This window comes from Manis javanica, chromosome 4, assembly GCF_040802235.1.
Source record: "Manis javanica isolate MJ-LG chromosome 4, MJ_LKY, whole genome shotgun sequence".
NCBI lineage: Eukaryota > Metazoa > Chordata > Mammalia > Pholidota > Manidae > Manis > Manis javanica.
The window spans coordinates 48,846,083-48,869,520 of NC_133159.1; the positions used below are offsets into that span (position 1 = coordinate 48,846,083).

At 38.0% G+C, this 23,438-nt stretch overlaps 1 protein-coding gene and 1 pseudogene across 2 annotated transcripts in view; both read right to left on the reverse strand.

Moving 5' to 3' along the window:
• C4H1orf87 (chromosome 4 C1orf87 homolog) overlaps nt 1-23,438 on the reverse strand; it is a 77,776-nt gene that overhangs the window by 33,307 nt on the left and 21,031 nt on the right. For both annotated transcript variants that reach the window (XM_017677237.3, XM_037024281.2), the window contains 5 exons: nt 20,478-20,618; nt 19,561-19,821; nt 17,726-17,847; nt 14,076-14,265; nt 7,355-7,452 (listed from right to left, as the gene is read on the reverse strand). In XM_017677237.3, coding sequence (XP_017532726.3) covers nt 7,355-7,452; nt 14,076-14,265; nt 17,726-17,847; nt 19,561-19,821; nt 20,478-20,618 — 812 coding nt within the window. The remainder of the gene's footprint in view (nt 1-7,354; nt 7,453-14,075; nt 14,266-17,725; nt 17,848-19,560; nt 19,822-20,477; nt 20,619-23,438) is intronic.
• On the reverse strand, nt 1,777-2,332 carry LOC108407702 (presenilin-associated rhomboid-like protein, mitochondrial pseudogene; annotated as a pseudogene).

The window sequence follows — 23,438 nt, forward strand, 5'->3', positions numbered from 1 at the left end:
CAACTTTTAATCAAATACAGTATATACCAGGTTAATGTGAGTTGCAATACTTACATTTTCTCCCTTTATATTGGTGCCTTTTTGAGACTCCCAGTTTTAGCTTATTGATCTTCTACTAGGTTTTTAACACAATTTTCTTTTTTTTTTTCTGCTTAAACACCTCCCTCACCCTCACCTAACCAGTCCCCAAGGTTTTAGAGAAGGGAGACTCCCATATCTGGGTCTAGTGGAAATTTGCTGGCTAGGCTCAATCTTCTCTCATCACTTATTTATCAATTGATGTTTCCCATAACCTTTACCCTATATACTCAATGACAAGAGTAGTTAGTGCTTGGCATGTAGTAGGCACTTAATAAATGTGTTAAATGAATAAATAAATGAATCAATCAGATATTTACCATACACATACCAAGTGCCAAGTATTGGCCTACAAGATGTTGGGATATAATGTGAGGGAAACAGTCATTTTCCTTGCCAGCATGGAATTATAATCTAGACACTAAAATGAATCATGCAAATAAATAAATAATAACAAATAATGATAAGTTCTAGGAAAGAAAATGACTGAGTGTTAAGAGAGAGTACAACACAAGGAACTTGAGTTTGATGAAGTGGTTAGGGAAGGTCCTCTTCAATTTGACCATGAGATAGGCAAAATTCATGTATCTACATGCATCCCTGAGAGAGTATTTTGAGACTCTATTCATTCCCTAATTCAGTTCAGATCCATAAATATTTATTGAATGCTATTATGTGTTGGGGTGTGCTCTAGACACTTAGGATACATCAATGAATAAAACAAAGATTCTGCCTGCCCCATGACACTGAAGTCTATAGTCTACCAGAGACTGGCAGATAACAATAAACATCATATATCAGCAAATGACCTAATTCATTAGAAGCTGATACTTGTGTACTAGAAAGAAGAAGGAAAGCAGGTTAAGGGGGAAGAGGGTTGGGTGACTACAACTTTAAATAGAATGGTTAGTGTGGGCACTGACTAGGTGACATTTGAGCAAAAACTTAAAGGCAGAGTTAGTATGAAGATACCTTTGGCAGAGGAAACATTCAGAGGAGAGGTGCTAAGGTAGATATGTGCACGGTATATTTGAGGAAGACAAGGTACACAGTGTAACTGGAATAAAATGTTCAAACAAAGTTGTAGCTGGAGCTGGAGAAGTGGTGGAGGAGCTAATCAGGTAGAACCCTTTTTAAGGCTGATTATTTTCCCTGAGTGAAATGCAATGCTTATGCAGTATTATGAGCAGAGCATGTTTTAGGTTTTAAAAGATCACTGTAGCTGCTATGTTGAGGATAAATTAGGGACAAGGGAGAAGCAGAGTTCAGTTAGGAGGGTAGTACATTAATCCAGGAAAAAGAAATGGTAGCTTGGATGAGGTATAGCAAGTAACAACAGAGGCCATGAGAAGTGACCAGATTTTGGGCATATTCGGAAGGCAGAGTTCATTTACTCATGAATTACTGATGGATTGGATGTGAAATGAAAGAAAAAGAGAAAAGCCAAGAACTGCAGGTATGTTGTGTGTTCATTTTTTTCTTTTTAACAAACTAGAGATATAAACTTTTACTTCACAACTTTGTCATCATTTACTTTCTAGTAAGACATGTCCTGGGGACATAGTTCAAAATACTGGGAAAGCTAGATCCTGGGTGTCTTCCAGGCAGGAGCAAAGATGTGGTTGCTCCAGGGTTGAAGCACTCCTGGGGCTTTTGGGCAGTGTGGACCAGACACTGCTGTATTGTCCAACCCCAGTTTTACTTAGAGCCACCTTCTTTTGGGGGGCCATGAGTCCTCATTTCATGCCAGTTTTTTTTTTACCAGAGGCTTCCTGTACTTCCAAAAGAGTTCATGAACATAATACACCATATTTCAAAGACAGGTCCCCCAAGATGTGCTGCATGATGGAAAAATTTCCATTCCTGCTGTATCCATGGCAATAATGCATTTAGGGCATTCCCTGCTGTGAACGTGAACACTGGAAGGAAGATTGTGGCAAGTCTCCCTTCTGGGATCTTAGTGCAGACAGCAGCAAGGAAGGTCATGCCTGGGCCCAGTGCACCAAGTGATAGTCCATATCTTCCTATGGCAAATTTACACACCTTAACTGACCAAATTGGAGATAACGCCTGCAGGTAAGTACACTGCCACAAACAGCTCTTGACCCAGAATGGGCACTATGCTGAAGGAGAAGCTCCACAAATGATACATAGTAGCAGCTATGTGAAACAAGGAGAAAGGACTGAATGTTGACAGCAACACTGGAGAACAAAGGACCTTTGAAGCTGGGTTGGATGTGAAATATTTGATCATCCTCTGTAGAGAAGGTACTCTCCACAAACAATACAAAAACATTTGCAGCTATGATACTTTTTGGTTGGATTTCTCTTCCCTTGAATGACTAAAACATGTAAACTAACAAAAAAATCTGTCATAGTCTGCTAGCCTTAGGTAATTCCACCACTTGTTAATCTCCTTTCTGAAGTCTTCCTTTTGTGGTCTTATGCTATCCAACCAACCCATTTTTATATCATCAAAATAACTCTGGCTCCTGGATTCCAGTGATTCATATTGCCAAACAGCAGCTGACCCAAATGCATAGCCCCAACACTAAAAAACAAAGGTTTTACAAGAGTCCTTATGGGAGAGGGAGAAGGATAAAAGATTGTTTCTTTTACAGGAGGAATCAAAGCACTTCTCTTATATGCTTCTCTCTTTATTCCTGTGTCTGATCTTCGATATTCAACCTTCCTGGGTGCTTTTCTGAATCCACATTTTTGAAAATAAGAAAGTTAAACCTAGACCATTAGTTAATACGGTGTTAAGTGTCCCTTCATGGTTGCCAAAATGTTGTCAGACAATGCAGTCTGGGGAGATCTCCCTGCATGCTAGGTGAAACCTCAACTTGTGGAAGGGTTCTGACTGATCAAGAAAAGAATCCACGAGCAGCAGGTTGAGTAGGTACAAGCAAAGAGTAGTTTACAAGAGCGAAGTACACACTTGAGGAGGGAGTGTGGCTGTGCTCCAGAGGTGAGCAGCTTGTTGTGTGTTCATTTTAATTTAGTTCAAAATATTTTTTAATTTCCCATGTGGTTTCTTCTGTGACCATAGGTTATTTAGAAGTCTGTTGTTTTGTTTCATAATATCTGAAGATTTCCAGGATTTTTGCTTGTTTGTTTTTTAATTTCTAATTTAATTCTATTGTGGTCAGAGAACATATTTTATATTTCATCCTTTTAAGTTTACTGAGGCTTATGTTATGACTCAGAATATGATTTATCTTTTACATATTTCATGTACACTTAAAAAGAATCTGTATTCTGCTGTTGTATGGATTGTTTTGTAATTGCCACTTATATCAAGTTAGTTTATGATGTAGTCCACATCTTCTGTATTCATACTGATTTTCTACTTGCTCTACCAATTACTGACAGACAAGTGTTGAGTTCTCCAACTATAATTGTGAACTTATCCATTTTTCTTTTAAGTTATATGTCTTTGCTACATGTAACTTGAAGCTATGTTATTAAGGGCATGAACATTTAGGTTTGTTATGTCCTCTTGATGAATCAACTTTTTGGCATTATTCCTTCCTTTGAAATCTACTTTGTCTGACATTAATGTAACCACTACAGCTTTCATTTTATTAGAGTTAGTACAGTATGTCATTTGCTCTTCTTTGACTTTTAGTGTGTCTACAACTTTACATTTTAAATGACTTCATTGTAGATAGCATTTAGTTCAGTCTTTTTGTGCATTTGGATCATTAATACTTAATGTAATTATTGACAATGGTTGGGTCTAAATCTACTTGTCTTGATGTTTATTTTCTATTTATCTTATTTGTTTCTCATTTTCACTCCCTCTTATTTTATCTCTTTAAAATTATTTAAATGTGCTTATACTTCCATTTTATCTTCTTCATTAGCATTTTAACTCATTATATTCTTCCTTCAAATTATACTACTTCATTTAAAGAATAAGAACCTTACCAAGTTGGATATTGTGAGATGATTTTCCTGAATCTATTTAGATGATCATATTTTTCTTATTAATCTGTAAATAGAATGGTGAATTACCCTCAAGATCCTCAATTTCTATGTGCATATGGTATTAGGATATTTAAATACTTGGATCTATCTTAACAAACAAACAAGCAAAAATCTGCATACCCATATTTATTGCAGCATTGTTTATAATAGCCAAGACATGAAAGTAATCTAAGTGCCCATCAGTGGAACAAACTGCCCGCCACCCTCAGTGGCCACCAGAGCCAGGCAATAAAGGGGTATCTCCTGGGTGGCAGCTGTAAAAACCAGGGTACCAGATGTAAAAACTGTAGCATCAGACACATATAAGAGATCCCCTCCAAGAGATGTTGGTGCTCTGGAGCATGGCAGAGACAGAATAAAAAGATAGTGCCTACCTTCCTACATCTCAGGAAAGGTTTATAGTTAGCACTTAGATGTTGGCTTAATTAGAAGCCTGTTCCTTCGACTACAGCTATGATGATAAGCTAATATACCTCTTTCAAAGAAAATCAAGCTCCTGGTTCTGTTGCCTTTTGCTGCGACCTGTGGGTGCTGGCTGCTTAAGAATTCTATGTCTGTTGGTTACAGTCCTATGAGACCTGTGAGCATATGCCCCTCTTGCCTCCCAGCCCCAGGCAATGTAGAGGTATCTCCTGACAGCAGCATCAAAAATCAGGGCACCAGAGAAGGGTATAAACTCCTTTTGGAAGACGCTGATGAACTGGAGCATGGCAGAGAAAGAGTACAAAGACTGTGTCCACTGGCCTCCATTCCCTGAAAGCACATCATTAGGTCCTATTATTGTGCTACACCAGAAGCCTGCCCCTCAGGCCAAAGCTCCTAGACAAGCAAAGAGGCCTCTTTCTAAGAACAACTGGGGATATGTTTCAGTCTGATACTGTGCAGTGCCCTGGGAGTGTTAATCTGCTAAGAACTGAATCTCTAATTGTTACAGTCCTATGGGATCTAGGCATGAAAGCACCTCTGGCCTCCAAAACCAGGTGATCAAGGGTGACCCCTGGGTGGCGGCAAAAACTGGGTCATCATGTGTAAAAAGGGAACACCATATGTGTGTAGACGTTCCTTTCTAGGAGACACTGGTACTCTGGAGTGCAGCAGAGGGAGAGTGTGAAGATGGTGTCCACTGGTTGAAGTGAGGCTTAGGGGAAAATGAAAATATATCATCCCCAATGTGGTTTCCCTCTTATTTGCCTGATATGAAGGGGTCACTCCATCAGTTTCCTTCTTCTGGTATTTTAAAGGTGGGATTTCACTGTCTTATGACTTACACTGTTTCTAATGAGAAGTCTGTTGTAATTCTTTATTATTCTGTATGAAATTTCTTTTTCTCTTATTCTTTTAAGGTTTTTTTCTTTACCACTAGTTAAGCAATTTGAATATAATGAATCTTGGTATGGTCTACTTCAAATTTCTTATATTTGAGATTCATTGAGTTTTTTGAGTCCTTGTCTTTATATTCTCTCCAAGTTTGGAAAAACAATAGCTGTTGTTTTTTCAGCATTCCCTCCCCCTCTCCCCACCCATTTCTCTTTTCCCCTTATAGAACTACAATTTTCCATGCATTAGGCTGCTGATGCTGTCCACAATGCTCAGTGATGCTCTGTTAATTTTTTCTTTATTTTTTTCCACACTGAGTTTTATTTTAGTGTTTGTTTCTGTCTTCAAGTTCACTTATTTTTCTATTCTTCAATGTTAAATAGACTGTTACTCTCATGAGAGTATTTTTCTTTTAGATGTTTTATTTAAAAAATAAATGAATTTTAGAATAGTTTTAAATCCACAGAAAAATTTTAAACATTTATATATATATAGTGAAATTTCATATACCCCATACTCAGTTTTACTTTTTGTCAACATCTTGCATTAGTATGGTAGTTTTGTATAAGTAATGAACCAATATTAATGCATTATTGTCAACTAAAGTCTGTGCTTTATTCCAGCATTTTAGTTTTTACCTAATATTCTTTTTCTGTTCTGAATTCCATCCAGTTAGTTTTTATGTCTCCTTGTATTCTTTCTGGCTATAAAAATTTCTCATATTTTCCTTATTTTCAATGATTTTCAGTTCTGAGGAATGCTTGTCAGCTATTTTGTAGAATGTCTGTCTATTGTGATTTCTCTAAACTTTTCTTCATTATTACACTGAGGTTATTGGTTTTTATGGAGAAGACAATTGTACTATTCATTTCTAGAAGCTTTATTTGGGCTTTTTAAGAAAAATTTCCAGACCTCTCATTTTACTTATGATTTCCCTATACCTTCTTGAACATGTTAAGTGTACTTTGTAATTGTTCTTTTCATGTCCTTGTCCACTATTTCTATCATCTATGTTGTTTATGAATCTTCTTCTATTGATTGTTTTTCCTCCTAATAATGGATTATATGTTCCTTTTTTTCATGTCTAGTAATTTTTGTACGAATGCCAGAAATTGTGATTTAAAATTTTCGATTTTCTGATATATTTTTATTTCTTTAGAAATTTTAGGGCTTTGTTCATAAATGTAATTAAGTAATTTGGAAATAGTTTGATGATTTTAAAGCTATAGTAGGGCTTTTAAGATTTTTAAAATTTGTCTAGAATAATATGGCCTGCTACACATAGACTACTGAAGACTATACCCCATGCCACATATATTCACCTCTGATAGGTGGGAATATGACTATTCCCAACTCTGTGCAAGATCTAAAAGATTTTCCATCTCTTTATGTTGGTGTTTCTTTCTCTTACCTTGGGTAATTTTCTCAAATGGCTATATTAGCCTATTCATATGAAGACTAGAGGACAACTCTTTAGAAATCTCCAGGGATAATTTTATGGCCTCTCTTCTCTGCTACTCTGTATGGTATATTCTAGTCCTCTTGGCTTTCTTGAACTCCAAACTCAGTCTCTTTAACTCAAGGAGAATTCTGGGTTCTTTTTGGACTTCTCCTTCTTGTTCAGCAAGCTGAACTTACTTCATTTATTTTTCTCCTTTCAGGAATCAGTACGCTGTGCTACCTGGTATCAAATGTCTAAAAACCATTGTTTCATATATTTTGTCCAGTTTTTTAGTTGTTTAAGATAGAATGGTAAATCTATTGTGGATAGTCTATAATGGCTGAAGGTGAAATTTCCTGCTTTGTTTTTCTATGGCCAAGAAGACCCTTTGATCTTAATATAAACAAACATTTCTTTATCTCCAACTGATAGAATTGATTGCTTCACATGTAGAACTTCTAGTCTAAAGACAGATTTCTGTTTGGTATTCTAATAGAGGACTATGTGAATAAAAAGTCAGCTTACTTTATTTCACTTTGATAACCCAAATCTTGATGGTTAAGCAATGTTTCCAGGAGGCTCAAAGTCAGATATAATCCATGCTTCCCACATATAGCCCTGACCTGCAAATAAGAGAGGAGTTGAAGTTTCATTATAATGATTTGAATTTCCCTCCCATAATTTGAAACTATATAATTTTGACAAAGGAGCACAATGTACCATTAGGATATCATTCAGGACAAGAACGTCCAACTTAATGCTATCATAAAGATCAAATTTTTATTCAGTTGACACAGATACATAGTTTATTTTTCAGAATCCACTGAACTTTGAAATGCTGATCTACCAGTTTGTCAGCCATCAAATGGGTGGTCAAGGCCTAGAAATTATATATTCTTATTTTTTGGGTAGATTGCAAAATATTTTTTACATCTACTTTGATTTACAAAACAAGTTTGTTATTTTAGCATGATTAATATTGTGCATTTTATGTATGAGGAAACAAAGAAGTAGATTAAGTGACTTCCTCAGTGTCACATAGTTAATAAATGATGGGATTAAATCTAGAAATCAGATGCTCAATAAATATCTGTGGTATGAATGAATTAAATTCATTGTTATTTCCCAAGTACTTAATATTTTCTGAGTCTAGCTGATAAACAAATTCAGTTCTCAGGTTGGTGGGTGGGTGATACTTAGATTCAACTGTGTCATACTTTTATGGGTATGATAGAATGTGCTGTATGTTCAGCATAATACTTAAACACAGACTTTGGAATGAAACATAACTTATTTTGAACACCAGATCTGCTGTCCATGATGGTTGACCTTCAGACATTATTTAACCTTTCTGTGCCCAATTACTTAATCTACTAAATAAGACTAGTATTTTTCACTTCCCAGGATTCTGTGAAGATTACATGAGAAAATAAACTCGTTAGAATAATAGCTTTTGATAGACATTTGATGAATATTTGTTAAAATGAAGAAAAGAATGAAGGGAGGGGAGGGGAAGAAGGGAGAGAGAAGAAAGAAGAGAGGAAAGGAAAGGCCAGATGGGGGAAGGGAAAAGAGAGAGAGAGGAAGGAAGGACAGAAGGACGGACAGAAGGAAGGAGGTCAAAGAAAGAAGGAAACAAATATCTGGTTTAGTGTTTGTACTAAATGGTAGCTATTTTATTATTATTTTGAGTGGAAGTTCAGTATAGAGACTATATTAAGCATGTCTTTTTATTCTTATGCTCAGACATTGAGGGCCCTTGTTGACTCTGGGGTGATTGCCTCTCTCAGGGATAGCCAAGTCCTAGAGATAGTGAAGGACTTCCTTCCAAGGATACCTTTCTTTCATATGCAAACCAATTACTTCCTTTACTGGGGCTTTCATACTTGGGCCACTGTTTGCTCTAATCACCCCAGGCCAAGTAACTACCAGACAACTAGGGACAGTCCCTATGCCCCAGAGCCCACTGAAATTATTCAAACGACCTAATCCTAAACCTGTTTACCCTGCTTTACCCATTCCATAATGAAGGCTTTTGCCCACAATTCCTCCTCATCCCCTGTGCCTCCTGACCAACCCTGGTGTTTCCCCACGTGGCCTGTGAGGCATCCTGTGCCCCCTCCTCTTGGGAACTGTGAGTAACAAACTATCTGTTTAATGGCAATCATCTCTGATGTGTTGTTCTGATCATACCTGAATGATAAATAAAACCTAGATTTTAAAACAGTGACAAAAAGCTCCTCTTTATTTATCATTATGGAAAGGGACAAAACAAATCTGGGTTTGAAACATGCATATGTTACTTACTAGGTATAGAGGAGTAATATCAGGGAAGTTTAACAGAGGGAAAGAGATCGACTTGAAACACAAAAAAGTGAATACATTAGAGTTCGCTAGAACAATAAGGGTTTGGGGAGAATTCCAGGCAGAAGACATTGTACACATTATTTGGGTATAAATAATGGGTGAGAAAGAGCATGGTGCTTTTTAGAAAAGCACATGAGATGCATGGTGTGTGTATCTCAATATTATTCACTCTACTATAATTCTCTACACTTTCCATGCTGGGCAGTGATTGTCTGTTTATTAGAGCTTCTTTGCAAGACAGTAGCTTACTGAGGGCTGGAACTGTGTTTCATTCATTTCCCTATCACTATTGCTTCACATGGTTTTTGAAAAAAATGAGGATCAATAATTTTGAATTTATGAATATATGGATGAACAAGGAAGAGAATGAATGAGTTGAAGGCACTGAAGAGTGGAGTATGAATGGGCTGAAGTTGGCACAAAATAAACTTAGAGAGGTAGAAGTTAATCATATTATACCATTTCACTCCAAAAAGAAGAATTATCCTCATGACTAGAACATATTAATGTATTTTTAAACATCAATATTAAGGGGTTATTCTAAAAACAACTCATATACTTCTGGCAACATTTGAGTTTTGCTCTAGGCTAAAATGAACAGCAGTTTAGAAATAGTACATCAGGGTTCCTAGAAGTAATTGATTGATAGCTGCTAAGAACTGATTGCTGACAGTTGTTAGGAGAGCCCTAGAAACATCTACCATAAAATCTTGGCAATTTATTGTTATTCAGAATTATTAAAATCCATTCAAGCAGGAAAATTCACAATGATGACCCTTGTTCAGTAAGAAAAAGTTTGATTATATACAGTTTCTTCTGTATTTATTAAGGAAATAATCTAAGGTAAATAAAATATCTATTTTGTTTAGAAAATGACATAGGAAATAAATATTCACTTCCCCAAATGCTCCTTGAACAAGTGGTGCACAGATGCTCTGTCATCTTCCTCTCTTCCCACTTGTGGCTCCATTTGCATTTGACCCCTTCACTCTATTTAAACTGCTTACCAAGTCACTAGAAACCTCACAGTTTTAAATTTAGTGAATGCTTTTCAGTCCCAATTACAGATAGTCTCTTCGCAGCATGTGACAAGGCTGACCACAACATCCTTCCATAAATCCCTACTCTTGGCTTTCCTGGGCATGCCCATGTCTCTCCTGATTATTTTTAGTCTCCTTCTTTGGCTTTCGTATACCTACCCCTTCATAATGAGTGCCCTCCTCAACCTTCCCTTCTCACTTTCCCTTTATGTCCTTGGGTACCCCTAACTTCTCCCCTGGCTTCAACTCCATATTGAAGACTCTTAAATCATGTTTAGCTTTAATCTCTCAACCCAGGTCAACATGTGCAAAAGTGAACTCATTATTCCTTCCTCTAGCCCTCCAAACTACTCCTTTTCTGTTTCTTATGTCAGAGAATGGTGTCATCCACCAAGCTGCCAAGGCCAGAATCTCGGGAGTCATTTTTGATTCTTCCTAATTCAGGGTTCACATCTAATTAGTCATCAACACCTACTTTTTTTTAATCTCTTTATATGTCCATTTCTTCTGTTACTGCCTGAGTTTAAACCCTCATAATTTCTTGCTTGAATTCTTAAAACAGCCTTCTGGGTCTCTCTGCCTCTAATTCTCCACATCCTATTACAATGCTCTTTTCAAATTTCAAATTTGATCTTATCATTCACTTGTTTAATAGCTTTCAATGATTCCTTTGGGCATTCAGGATAAAGTTCACACTCCCTAGAAAGACCCTTCATAAACTGGTTCCTACTTTCCATTCTAACATCAACTTGAACAGCATCTCCCACTGTCCCTGGCCATCACACATCCACTATGTTCTGCCATATGAATGATTTACAGTTCCCTGAATTAGCCATGCTCTCTCTCATTTCAGTGCCCTTTCACATTGCTTTTACCTAGAACACCTTTCCCATTCCTTCCTCTGACTTTCCCCCTAATCCTTTTGTAAACGATCCTGCCTTCTAAGATTTAGTACTTGCATCATCTTCTCTGGAGGGGGCACCTTGGTGTTCCTTTTCTGTGTTCAGAGTTGCTGCCTTCACTGCATCTGTCATACAGAATTGTGACATGTTTAAAATATCATCCTTCTCCTGAGCTCCTGGTGAACTTGAGACCTGAAATCATAATAGTCTGTTGTCCTCAGTGCCTTATCTTAGTGCCCAGAATACATTGTGTGATTAACATGTAGCAAGAAATAGAATGTTCTATTGATTAGAAAGATGACTATTACATTGGAAGAAGGGAGTGATTCGAAGTTAGTAGGAATCATTTTATTGTTTTCAGAAGAGAGTGTACTGATGTAGAAATACTAAATACAAAAGGAATCCTGACAAACTTCAGAAGAATGTGAATTCCCTCTCTCGATGATAATGAAGTAGTTACATGAAGATGAAGCAAAGAGTAATTAGAGATGAGCAAACTATGCTCTATAACTCCTCCTGGGTGGAAGGTCTAGGAATGGTTTGGGAGGGGTTTGTGATGGAGAGTAGAAAGAGGATAAGTTGAAGAGGTGAAGAGCACAGATTTAGTATAAAAGGATTAACCTGAGAGGGAGCTTTTTAGGTTCTACAGACCTATTGAATCTATGCCTGACTTGGGTAGTGTGGATTCACATGTGAATCCATGTTGCCTCAGAAGTTCTGCCAGAAGCCATCATTTCGCATCAGAAATGTGCTAGAGGAACAGGATGAATGAGTCCACAGAATGAGGATGATAGATACTTGATATATTTTTATACTGTTTGAAAATGGCCAATATTCCATTGGTTTGAGTGACGTAACCCATAGATCATCCTTCAAGACTGCAATTTATTTATCTAAGAAGTGACAGATGATATGTGAACCCTCTGGAATGTTGGCTGTGAGGATGTGCTTCTACCCCCTGTCCATACAGGGCACACAGATTTCTTAAGGTGGTCTGTAATTCTCTCTCCTGCATTCCAGGGAGAGTAAGAGTTACTGGTCAAAAAGAAAACCCTTCCAGTAAGGATGGCCTTTTCCAGTCCACTCTGAGGTCCTGTATCCCAGAGTAAGAATGTTGGGGGATAACTGCTACTGCTTCCTGTATCCCATATCCCTTGGGCCGCAATTTGTTTCACGTCCTAGGGAAACAGAATTCTATTTTATATGCCTCCCAGAACTGTAATATACTCTGAGTGAGTTCCAGATGTCTTAAGAGATGCCAGATGGCTCATGAGAGGCAGACCAGATTTAAGGAAAATGTGCCCCATTTATTTGGATGTGAACCACAAATTTAAGCTTTCAGGGCAGCTGTCGGGAGAAGAACATTTGAGGCTTCAATGTGGCCATCATTTGACCCCAGGAAAGATCCTCTTTCCTTAGGCTGTTTTGAAATGATAATTTTACCCAACACTGATTTTGTTTTTATTAGGGAGAAGGAAATTAATATCTACTGAGTATATCAGATAGTGTGCTAAGTGCCTTTACATACTTATCTTGTTTAATCCTCACACTAGACACAAGAGGTAGGTATTTTGAACCTAGTTTTTCTAGATGAAAAGTCTGAGACTCAAAGAGTTTAAGCAAATTTATTTTGATTTTCCAGAAATTTATGTTCCATTCTCTATGTATCACCTGAGAACATTAAGATTTCACTGATGGTGTAATGTAGTTCCCAATCTAACAAAGAATTGCTGCTTCTTAGTCTATTTCTACCAACCTTGTGGACATAATAAGGGCCATTTATGATGTGTGGAATCTCCAGTAGTGTTTTCTCTTTGCATGCATATGTAATATTTACACACACATGCACACTATCATAAGCTCAGCTTTTGCATTGTTGCTTGATTGTATAAATGAGAGCATAGGGAAAGCTGCTTCTATCCCAGAAAAAGAACCCACTTTCAGCATATCCTGTCCTTGTTTCCTTGTTCTTTTAAATTCTTAGATTCTTCATTCAAACCCATTTACCTAGATGAAAGGCATGTTCCAATATTTCCTATAGGACATTTTTTTTTGTCTGTATTTTCCAATTTCTCCTACTCCTCTAAAATTCTAACTCTTACTGGATTCAGTAGAATCTTTCTGATGTCTTCTGCCTAATGGAGTTCCAATTCTGGCTCTTAGTTTCAGTACTCTTCTGTACTGAATCCTGGATCTGCAACTTGCCTGAGTGATTCAGCTGGCCTCTCTGAGATTCAGTTTTTTACATTTATTAAATGGGTATTGTAACATCTACCTTTGACTTTGTAGTTATTTGTAAGTGTTAAATGATATAAGTAAAGCATTCAGTGTAGTGCTTGGCACTTAGTAAGAACTCGATAAAGCTCAGTGGTGGTGAGTTGTTAATGGAATTGTAGTAATAGTGCTCATTATTATTTTGCCTGTATCCAAGGTAGTCTCATGACTGAGGTTTGTTTGGTTTAAGACATCACATGAGTTAATACGGTTCTGGATCATCTTCTATTAAACACATCTGCTCTGTTAATTAATGCTCCCAAAAATCATGTTAATCTCTATCAGCAATAAATCACATCACTCCCTAAATTTGGTGTTCCTAAGGAATGGGCTTACCACATGCTGACTTCACTGGAAGCTGCTATAGGGTGTGAGAAATGAACATTTGGCCTTGGAAAAATATTTGTTTTCCATTATGAAATGTTCTTTGGATATTGTTATATTCTTTATTGATAACATAAAACACAGCCCAGTGTAAGTACTTCCTGGACCATTTCTGCACATTTCACAATTCCTTTTCTCTTTTGATTTTCTCCTCTCAGGCATATTATGTAATGTAATCTACATGCAGAACAGAGGGTAGCCATGCCTTCTCACTATTGACCCCATGTCCCAAGGGTAGCCTTTTAGAGATGAATAAATCTGAAACCTAATTTTGGTTACCTTGGGCGGTGGCAGGCAGCCAGAAAATGAGTGATCTTCTTTTCGAAGACTCAGGCTGAGGGTCTCTATGTTGAGTTTGCCATTGGTTTCCCTTAGTGCCATCTTCAAGCTCTCCACCAGGCTCTTGCTCTCTTCTGACTGTGAGCTGGAGTCCCGCGAGGCAGTGTTGATTGGAGAGGCAGGTGAAAGGCTGTGAAGAGATGATGCACCCAAAAGTGCTGAGTGTTTTCATACTCCTGATGCACGCTGTGCAACCAGAGAACCCACCCGGTGAGGGCTTCGAGATCGTGGTCACCAGGTCATGGGACTGAGTGTGGAGATTTCATAGGCTAACTCAAATCTGTCCCACTCTAGAGAGCACTACAATCTTTTCTCCAGGAGGCACCAAGCAATTTGACTACAAAGTAGACCAACATTCATAACCCACTAGAACTTTTTTTCAGGTTGAGAGACAAAATTGAAAGTGATCACAGTAGTTTTCTTTACCTGCTTTTTATCTTACTTTTCTTGAGTCCAGGTAATTACTGATGGCCAATCAAATTTCCAAACTGTTTATTGCCACAAAGCAAAACAGATCCTGGCAGACCCCTGTAATCAGTAAACCTACATTATAGAAGGAAATCAAACCGGGTGAACTGCCTGGATTATCCTTGACTGTGCTGTTTGAATCTGGAAAACCCAGAAAGTTTTGGAGTAATTCTTCACTTGCCATTGGGCATGGAAGTGTACATAACTATTAAGATGCCTTATTTAACCGACTATTGTTATTTTAAGTAATAGATAAAAAACTTCAGGGTGATAAAGTGTTATAGTCACTTCCTTTCTGAAGCTAGTTTGAGATGCTTACTCATTTGACATTCCAGTGTATATGTCTTTCCAGACACAGCTGCACAAACTTCTCTACAGTGAACCTTTTCCTAATTTCCACTGCCTTAAGTGCCACTTTCCTAGAGGGACATTCTATGACAACCTCTACTCATGATAATCAGTTTCCTTTCAGGTGTGCTGGTAAATCTTTAACAACCAGCTCTCCAGGATAAAGCTCTAATTTGTACCATTACTAATTTTATGGTGTAAATAACTCCCACTGTGGCAGATTTCAGGCTACCAATATGATGTCACTGAATGAGACATTGGGAACTAATGTTCACAGTTGGCCCCCGTGGTGCTCCAGCACCCTCCACTCCCACTCTGTTTGATAAACTCTTTCATAGTTCCTTGTTCTTTTCCTTAATAAGTTCCCGTCCAGTTGCAATCACATATTTATTTCATTGTTCAAGTCTGACACCTAGTTGCTGTCCCCTAAGATGTGGGTCAGGTTGATTTTTTTTTCCTTACTATTTCCTGGGGATCTTGTACAATTCTTGGAATCTTGGAATTATTTTTTTATATGTATTTAATTTTCCTAAAGTTCATAATGTATCTTCTTTATGCTGTGTGACTTACTTAAGCTTTGGCCCAAAATGATACCATTCTGAACTACTTGATCTGCTAATATTTTCCCAAAGCTTGGTGCAGGAAAGGAGGAGCTATTTGTCTTTGAGTCGGTCACCTTGCTTTCGAACCCTCCTTCCCTTGTTCTAGGAGTGCTCCAATTCAAGAGTCTGTCTCTCACTCCAGCAGAAGAAAATACCAGCTCTTTGCTTTACAGCCTCTCTTTGCTGTGAGAATACATGACCCAGGCCTTGCCAATCAGATCTCTCTCTCCCAGATTTGAATCAGAAGTTTTCCTTCCTCTTTCCTTTTCTTGTAACAGCAGTTCCTGGGGGTAGGAATGCATGAGGCGTTGTCCCCCTGCTTAGTCCGCTGCGTACTCTGAAACCCATTTGCTGCAGCTGGTGGGGCTTCTTAGAAAATCTGCTGCAGTCTATTTCATCTGGTCCAGCCTATGTAATAAGAGCTGTTGTCACTCCTGCTGCCATTGGTGATACTGGAGGCTTTTTCAGCATCACAAGCTGCCTCATGAAAGGCTCTACCTAACAGAAAGTGGAAGGGCGTTTTCCTGAGCTGTCCATTAATTAACAAAGAGCCTGGATTCACTATAGGCCATCAGTCCTGCTTTTCCACAAACACATTGTCTGGTTTGTATAAAGCAGTGCCTTCTCTGATGAGTTCAAAATGTTAGTTCTTTATACACCTTTTTCACAGAGTAGATATTTAGATGTTCCTGTAAATGGATAATCGATGGTACCAACTACACTCAACTAACATTTTCTGAGGATCTCCCACGTGCCAAGAACTATACTAGAACCCTGCTAGACAACTAGTTGGCCAGGACAGATACTATTCCTAACCTCAAATGTCAAATAAGTAATTCCAAGTACAATGACTACTGTGAAGGGAAAGGGCTTTGGGACTATAGGGCAAAAAGATATAATCTGGTCTAGTGCTCAGGAAAGGCTTCCTGTTCAGGACTCATAAGACTCCTATCTGCCAAAGAGAGTCTAATGCAATCTGTTACCTCAGGGCCCCCACCTCACAATCTGTATTATATGAAGTGTGGTTGCTAATTATTAAAAATTTCTAGTGCTCTATGGCTCTCAGTAGGACAGTTGCTCCCAGAGCGATGTTTGACTGGTGCACCCAAATGGCAGGATACTTTCTTTGGACCATGAGTCCTTGAGGGAGAGACTGGGCCTTGCCCACCTCTGAATTCACTGTGTCCACTGGAGTGTGTTTAGCAAGCAGCCAGTATTCCATGAATGTTTGTGGAATGAAGTATCATAGTCAAAAGGCACACTGTAGAAAGGAAACAAGTCTAACACTTGGCCCAGGGACATTTGTATAGGAAACCCTACCTTTTTCCTAGAGTAAAGAAACAAACTACAATGCCATGGCTCTAACCACTATGTCACATTATTTGTAACCCAAAAGACTGTCCTCTGGTAGGACAGCTTAAAAATCATAACAAATGCTGTTATAGAACTTACTATGTATCAGGCACTGTTTTAAGAATTTTGTATATATGAACTCTGTTATTTTTATAAATCTACAAAGTGAAGGGAAGTCTATTATAGTTTTCATTTTGCAGGTGGAGAATGGAAGCAGAGAGTAAGTGACTAGCCCAGGGTTACAGAGCCACAACATGGCAGAAACAGGAATTGAGCCCAGGCTTCTGGCAATGGGCAAACCACTGCACCTTGTCATTTTTTTTAGAGAAATAGAGGTTGCCTTGCTTTATGGTGCCTTATCTCTAGTGATGCTGCTTGCATCCTATTTTTACTTTGACTCATTTCTTTCCCTTGAGATTAAGTGAAGGGATTATTGATTCCTGCACCTTAAACCTTTCTTTGTTAGTGTCTGTAATCCAGGAATTCAATTGACTGACTTATTTCTGGAATCACACCTTATAGACTGCATCTCTGTTGCAGTACATAGTCATTCCTTATTTCATAATGAGTTTTTCCATTTTCACATTGCAACCTCATAAAAAAGATATATACTTGGTGTTAAGAAACACAGGCAATTGCTACAAAGAACTTTTTTTTGCTGTCCTGCATATAAGAGAAAGATAACCTTAAGTATGAGCCAAGTGTTGGTAAAGAGCAAATTGATTCTGCACTGGGTGAGCTTTTTGAGTGAATGGCCTCCAAGGTCCCTGCCAGCTCTAGAAGTCCAGGGGCACTATGCCCACAAAGGGGAGAAAGTACCTTTGGTTGTGATTGCCACCATCCTGAGTTTTCCATAGGTTGTTGTCCATAACTCTTTTGCTTTGCTGTGGTTCATCCAAGGCTGCAACTTTTAAAAACCAAAGTAGCTTTCCATAATTCACCTGAAATTAAATATACAACAGAACATCCTCACTTAATTAAAATGTAAGGGAGAAAGGCCTGCTGAGATAGAATGTATTTGCAAATTTTTTACCACTCAAGTTTTAAAACAGCTTTAAAAGTATAGTATGATAATTATAAGAGCATTTTTAAACCATGTATTTCTATTGTTTTCCCTTCTGAACATATTATATTCTGGTACAACTTCCTGCTTGTCTTGTGGTTGGGTAGGGGCCAGGAGACCGGTTCTGGCCAAAGAGCTGTGAGCAGAGGTCACATGTGCTACTTCTGGGTTGAGGATTAAACAGCTGACCTGAGACCCTCCAGTGCCCTCTTTTTTCCCCACTTTGCCATAATGCCCAAATATATTCCAGAATGGCTGCTTCCTCAGCCTGGGTTTTGGATCATAAGATAATGACAGTACTGAGAAGAGCACAATCAATATGGAGATGTAAATAAAAAATAAGCTTTGCTGTTTTAAGTCACTGAGACTTGGGAGCTCATTGTTACTATAGCATAACCTAGCTTCTCTGTCTCTCACACATATCTCTTATATATATATCATATATAGTATATATGCTCATATTTGATATGTTCATCTGATGTATTCAGATTATTTGAGGACAAGGCATTATTAAGCTAAGTGAAAAATCTCAAGGTTTATTTTTACATAGGAAAGGACTGACTGAATGTCTTTATTTCCTTTGCTGGCCTGGATGACATCCTATAGCCTCTGGGGGGCCCACATCTCCAAGGCAGTGGGGGAGGGAAGCTTGATAAGGTCCTCATATAAACTAGGCCTCAGGCCAGAGAATTTGACTTAACTGAAGATTCATAGACGTTGTACTAATAAGTTGACATAGTCTTCCTAAATATTTCTCATAAATATATAGCTGATCCTATTTGGTCAGTTTAGATGGACAAGAGAGAGAACTAACATTTATTTGAGTACCTACTAAACACTAAGCATGAGACCGGGTAATATGCAGTTATTATATTACCAAATCCTCAGGCTATTCTTGTGGTTTTGGCCTGGTTTTCTATCAACATATGTTTACTAATGATCTGCGCATTGCTATTACTTCCTTCTATTTAAAGATATTTTCCTCTAGCTCCCTGAATTTGGTTATACTGGGACCTCCTTTTGTATTCACCCACACGTGTGAGCTTGCAAAGTGCAGTGCTCAGAGAGAGAACCCTGGCCTTGTCACTGGGCAGCCTTTTTCTCTGCTTGGATCTGCCATAAATTCTCAGGGCATCCTAAACAAGTTCCTTAACCTGTCTGGGTCTCAGTTTCCTAATCAGTAAAATGATGTGAGATGCCTCCCATCTCTGATTCTCTGGGAACTGTCATGATGCATCTCAATCAAGTTCTTCATTTTTCCTACGAGCCTACAGAGTCCATTCTAAATGGACTCACGTGCGCCCTTTATCTTAAATCTGTAACTATCCCAGTAATGTTAAGAACAAACATTGAAAGTTGGGACAGGAAAGTCCTTTAAAGTGAAATTATACAGGGCTAAGAGAACTTTATCTATTTTGTTTTTTGGTCTATTTTGACTAGGAATTTCCACATATGAATATAAATGAGTTTTGTATCTGAGAGATCAATAGTTTCAAGAAAGAAACTACTGAATAGAATTAACCTTTTAATTCTATTATGGGGTGGGTACAAGTAAAAGAAGCAAACAGCACATCACACAAGATGGCCATACCGTTTCAGGTGAGCCCCTCATAGAAAACCTTTGGCAAAGGATCTTGACTGTTGTTGACTGTAGAGGGACTTCATGCCTCAAGAAGAGGCGGCTCAGCTGAGATTGGAGGAGAAATCCTGAAGAGATAGGATCCAGGATCTTCAGCTCTTTCTGAAGCTTGTCCAATAAGCTGGAACTCAAAGGGTGTGACTTGAGTTCTTTTCTGATCAGGGCAAAAAGAAAAGTGTCTTCTCTTGTTCCACTTGGTCTCGGGCCAATATCCTAACATGACAACACAACCAACAAAAGATTAATACTCTCTCAACTAACATGGCCGACAGCCAACGGAAGGAAGCAGAAGCCTGGTGGAGCTGGGATCAGAGCATATACTTCCAGGCCTAGCTTAGAACAGGGCAAGTTGGTAATACCTGAAGGTAAATAGTTAAGCTGGGCATCTTCATTAATTTACAGTGCCTCAGGACCTTTTCTTTCATGAAAAGAAAAGGAGCAAATCGTTTTGGAGTACCTATTCTGTTAGAGGTCTCAAAGTAGTCATTCATCTGTCTTTTACAAAATAACCTTTGTGATTATATGAGAATTTAGAATAAGCAGTTTCAGAGATCCATTGGATCTGGGGGAAGGACGGTGGAAGGAAGATAAGTTCATTTGAGACATTTAAGGTTTGCTGGTGAACTCCCCTGGGAGCTTCCTGGAATGCTGATTGGACATATGGAATCTGGTGTCCACCAGTTCATCCTCAGACTGTGTTATAATCTGCTCCACATTAAATTATGCAGTAAATTAGTACCCCTTTATCCACAACAGGGGGAAAACAATTCAACAACTCTTAGTTTATCTGCTCCACATTAAATTATGCAGTAAATTAGTACTCCTTTATCCACAACAGAAAACAATTCAACAACTCTTAGTAAACACACCTCAGGTTGGTCAGAGTCACCCCTTGTCATCTGTTCCAAGGACCGGTCTCTAAGTTTTCTCCTGGGAAGGCCATGGATATAGGACAGGGACTGGTCTCCAGTTGGTACAGAGCTGCAATGGACATTTGCCTGGTCGGGAAGCTTAAAGAAACAAGGACAAATAGTAGTAAGGATCAGAAGTGGAGAGAAGAAGAGAAACAGGAAAAAAGGGAGAATATGAGTAAGCCAACCAATTTCTTTTTTTAAATTGAATTACAGTTGACCTATATTATATTCGTTTCAGATGTACAGCACAGTGATTCAACCTGACCAGTATTTTAAAACACATTCACAGTTCCAAATGACTTCAGCCTATGTAGTCATTGAGTCTCCAAAGACAAGATCTTGCCTCAACATCAATTTCAGCATTATGTAATGAACACATTTGACAAATATATTAACAATTAGATACTGTTTCATTTGTGCAAGAAGGTGTCTGTGACAAAGGGAAAATAGGTAGAATATAAGGTGTTTATAGGCAAATGTAGGGTTCTTATTAGCAATAAGGTATCCTCAGGCTGTTTTAACTAGCAGATTCAGGAAGGGAAGAAAAGGCAATCATGAGCTTTGTTAAGAATGAAACATAGGAGATTAAAAAGCACAGAATATTACATCCCAAGTGCAATGCTATTAAAGATTGTAGTAGAATAAATGATGGAATAAGGGTCAATGATACAATCCTATAACATTGGGGTCATATCCAAGAAATCATTGCCAGATTCAATGTGAAGATGTCCCATTTTTCATTCATTCTGAGAGATCTATAGTTTAAGATCTTATGTTTAAGACATAGATCCATTTTAAGTTAATTTTTATATATGGTGATAGGTAAGTGTCCAGTTGCCTGCTTTTACATGTGAATATCTAGTTTTCCCAGTAAGATTTGTTGAAAAGAACATCTTTCCCCCATTGAATCTTCTTGGCATACTTGTCAGAAAATCATTTGACCATATATATGAGGGTTTATTTTTGGACTATTTGGAATATTCTATTCCATTGGTCTTTATGTCTGTTTTTATGTCAGTACCATACTATTTTGATTATTGTAGCTTTGTAATTAGTTTTGAAATCAGAAAGTGCAAGTCTCCAACTTTGTTCTTCTTTTTCAGGATTGTTTTGGATATTCAGGGTCCCTTGAGATTCCATATGAATTTTAGGATGGGTTTTTATATTTTTGCAAAAAACATCATTGGAATTTTGATAGAGATTGATGATGTTAACTTTTTCTATACAAGAACAAAGCACACCTTTGTACTGTTCAAATCTACTCTTGTGTCTTTCAGGAATGTCTTATATTTTTTCTCATAAAGGTTTAGACATTTCTTATTAATTTTATATTGAATACTTTTATTTATTTATTTAACTTAGTAATGTATTTATTTGCTATTATAAATATTGCCTTCCATTTTATCTTTGAACTAGTTTTTGTTTATATATACACAGGCCTTTGATTTGTGTATATTGATTATATAGCTCTGTTTCACCAAATTCTGTTATTGACTTAGTAGTTCCTTCATTAGCAGATTTGAGATTTTATATGTATAATCTTCACATCTGAAAACAGTTTTTCCTCTTCCTAATTATCATGCCTGTAATTGCTTTCTCTTGTTTAATTACATTGACTGATACTTCCAATATAATATTAAAAGCCAGTGGAGATAATAGGCGCTTTGACTTCGTCCAGACTCTAATGTGGAAGCCTCTAGATTCTAATGTGGAAGCCATTAAATAAGATGTTGGCTTTGGGTTCCTTATACAGAGAGAGGGGAATTTGGAAACAAAAATAAGCAGGCAAATTCTTATTTTCAGGGAGCTTACAGACTCATGGGAGGAGATGGATAAGGATACAGTCTATTTTAATCAGTCTAACAATATCTGCTATAGAGGTGTGCACATGTTAATTTAGAAGTACATTAAGAGAGGCACTTGCCTCAGTCTTGGTGATCAGACAATAATGCATCTTGGTAGAACTGACATCTAGGTCAAGACCCTAGGGTAATTAGGAGTTAAATAAAGATGGAGGGAAGAGAATTTCACACAAAAGGAATAGCATGGGCAAAGGATAGAAGAAAAAAAGGAGTAAAACTCTTTTTGTGAAATAGAAGTTCACTTTAGTAAAAAGTGGCGGTGGGAGGGAAGTAGATAGCAGACAGAGTTGAGTTGGAATAGTAAGTTCAGGAGCTTGAATTCTGCCAGGGAAATGGGGATTAAACAATGGTTTTAAATGTTTTCAGCAGGGGTTCCATTTGATCAGTAGTTTTGAAGTCCTTCTTAAAAAGGTAGCATCTATATCCCTGTCCCACTGGGGCTGTGCTTTGCCATGTAGCTTACTTTGGCCAGGGGGATGTTAGTGATTATGACACAAGCAAAAACTTAAAATGTGCTTGTGGTGAGGAATGCAGTTGGGTTTTTCTTTTGAAATGTTTCCATTACCATGAGGAGAACTTGCCTTGAGGAGTCCCCTGGATTCAGAACAATAATGAAAACACAAAGCAGACCTGAACAAATCTCTGGAGTCTGGAGCCACGTCCAGGCAAGTCCAACTGAAATAAGCAAAAGCTGTCTTAGTTTATGCCTGCAGATGTGAGCATATATGATTATTGTCACAAACCTCTGAGTCTTGGGGTGATTTGTCACACAGTAATAGTATTACAATAGCTGACAGAGAAGAAAGCATAGAAAAGTTGAATTTTCCCACTGAGATGTAATGATGGTCTGAGTAAGATAACCACAGAGGAAACAGAGATAAGAGGGCATTTTTGAGAGACATAAAGGAGGCAGTATTTAAAGGGCTCCGTGATTAGTTGGATATCAGAGTCAGGGAGAGAGAGGAGGAAAGCATGCCCATGTTTCCTGCTGGTGGAGCTGGGAGAGTTGTGGCACCACTCTGTGAGATACAGGCCACAGGAAGAAGAGCAGGAT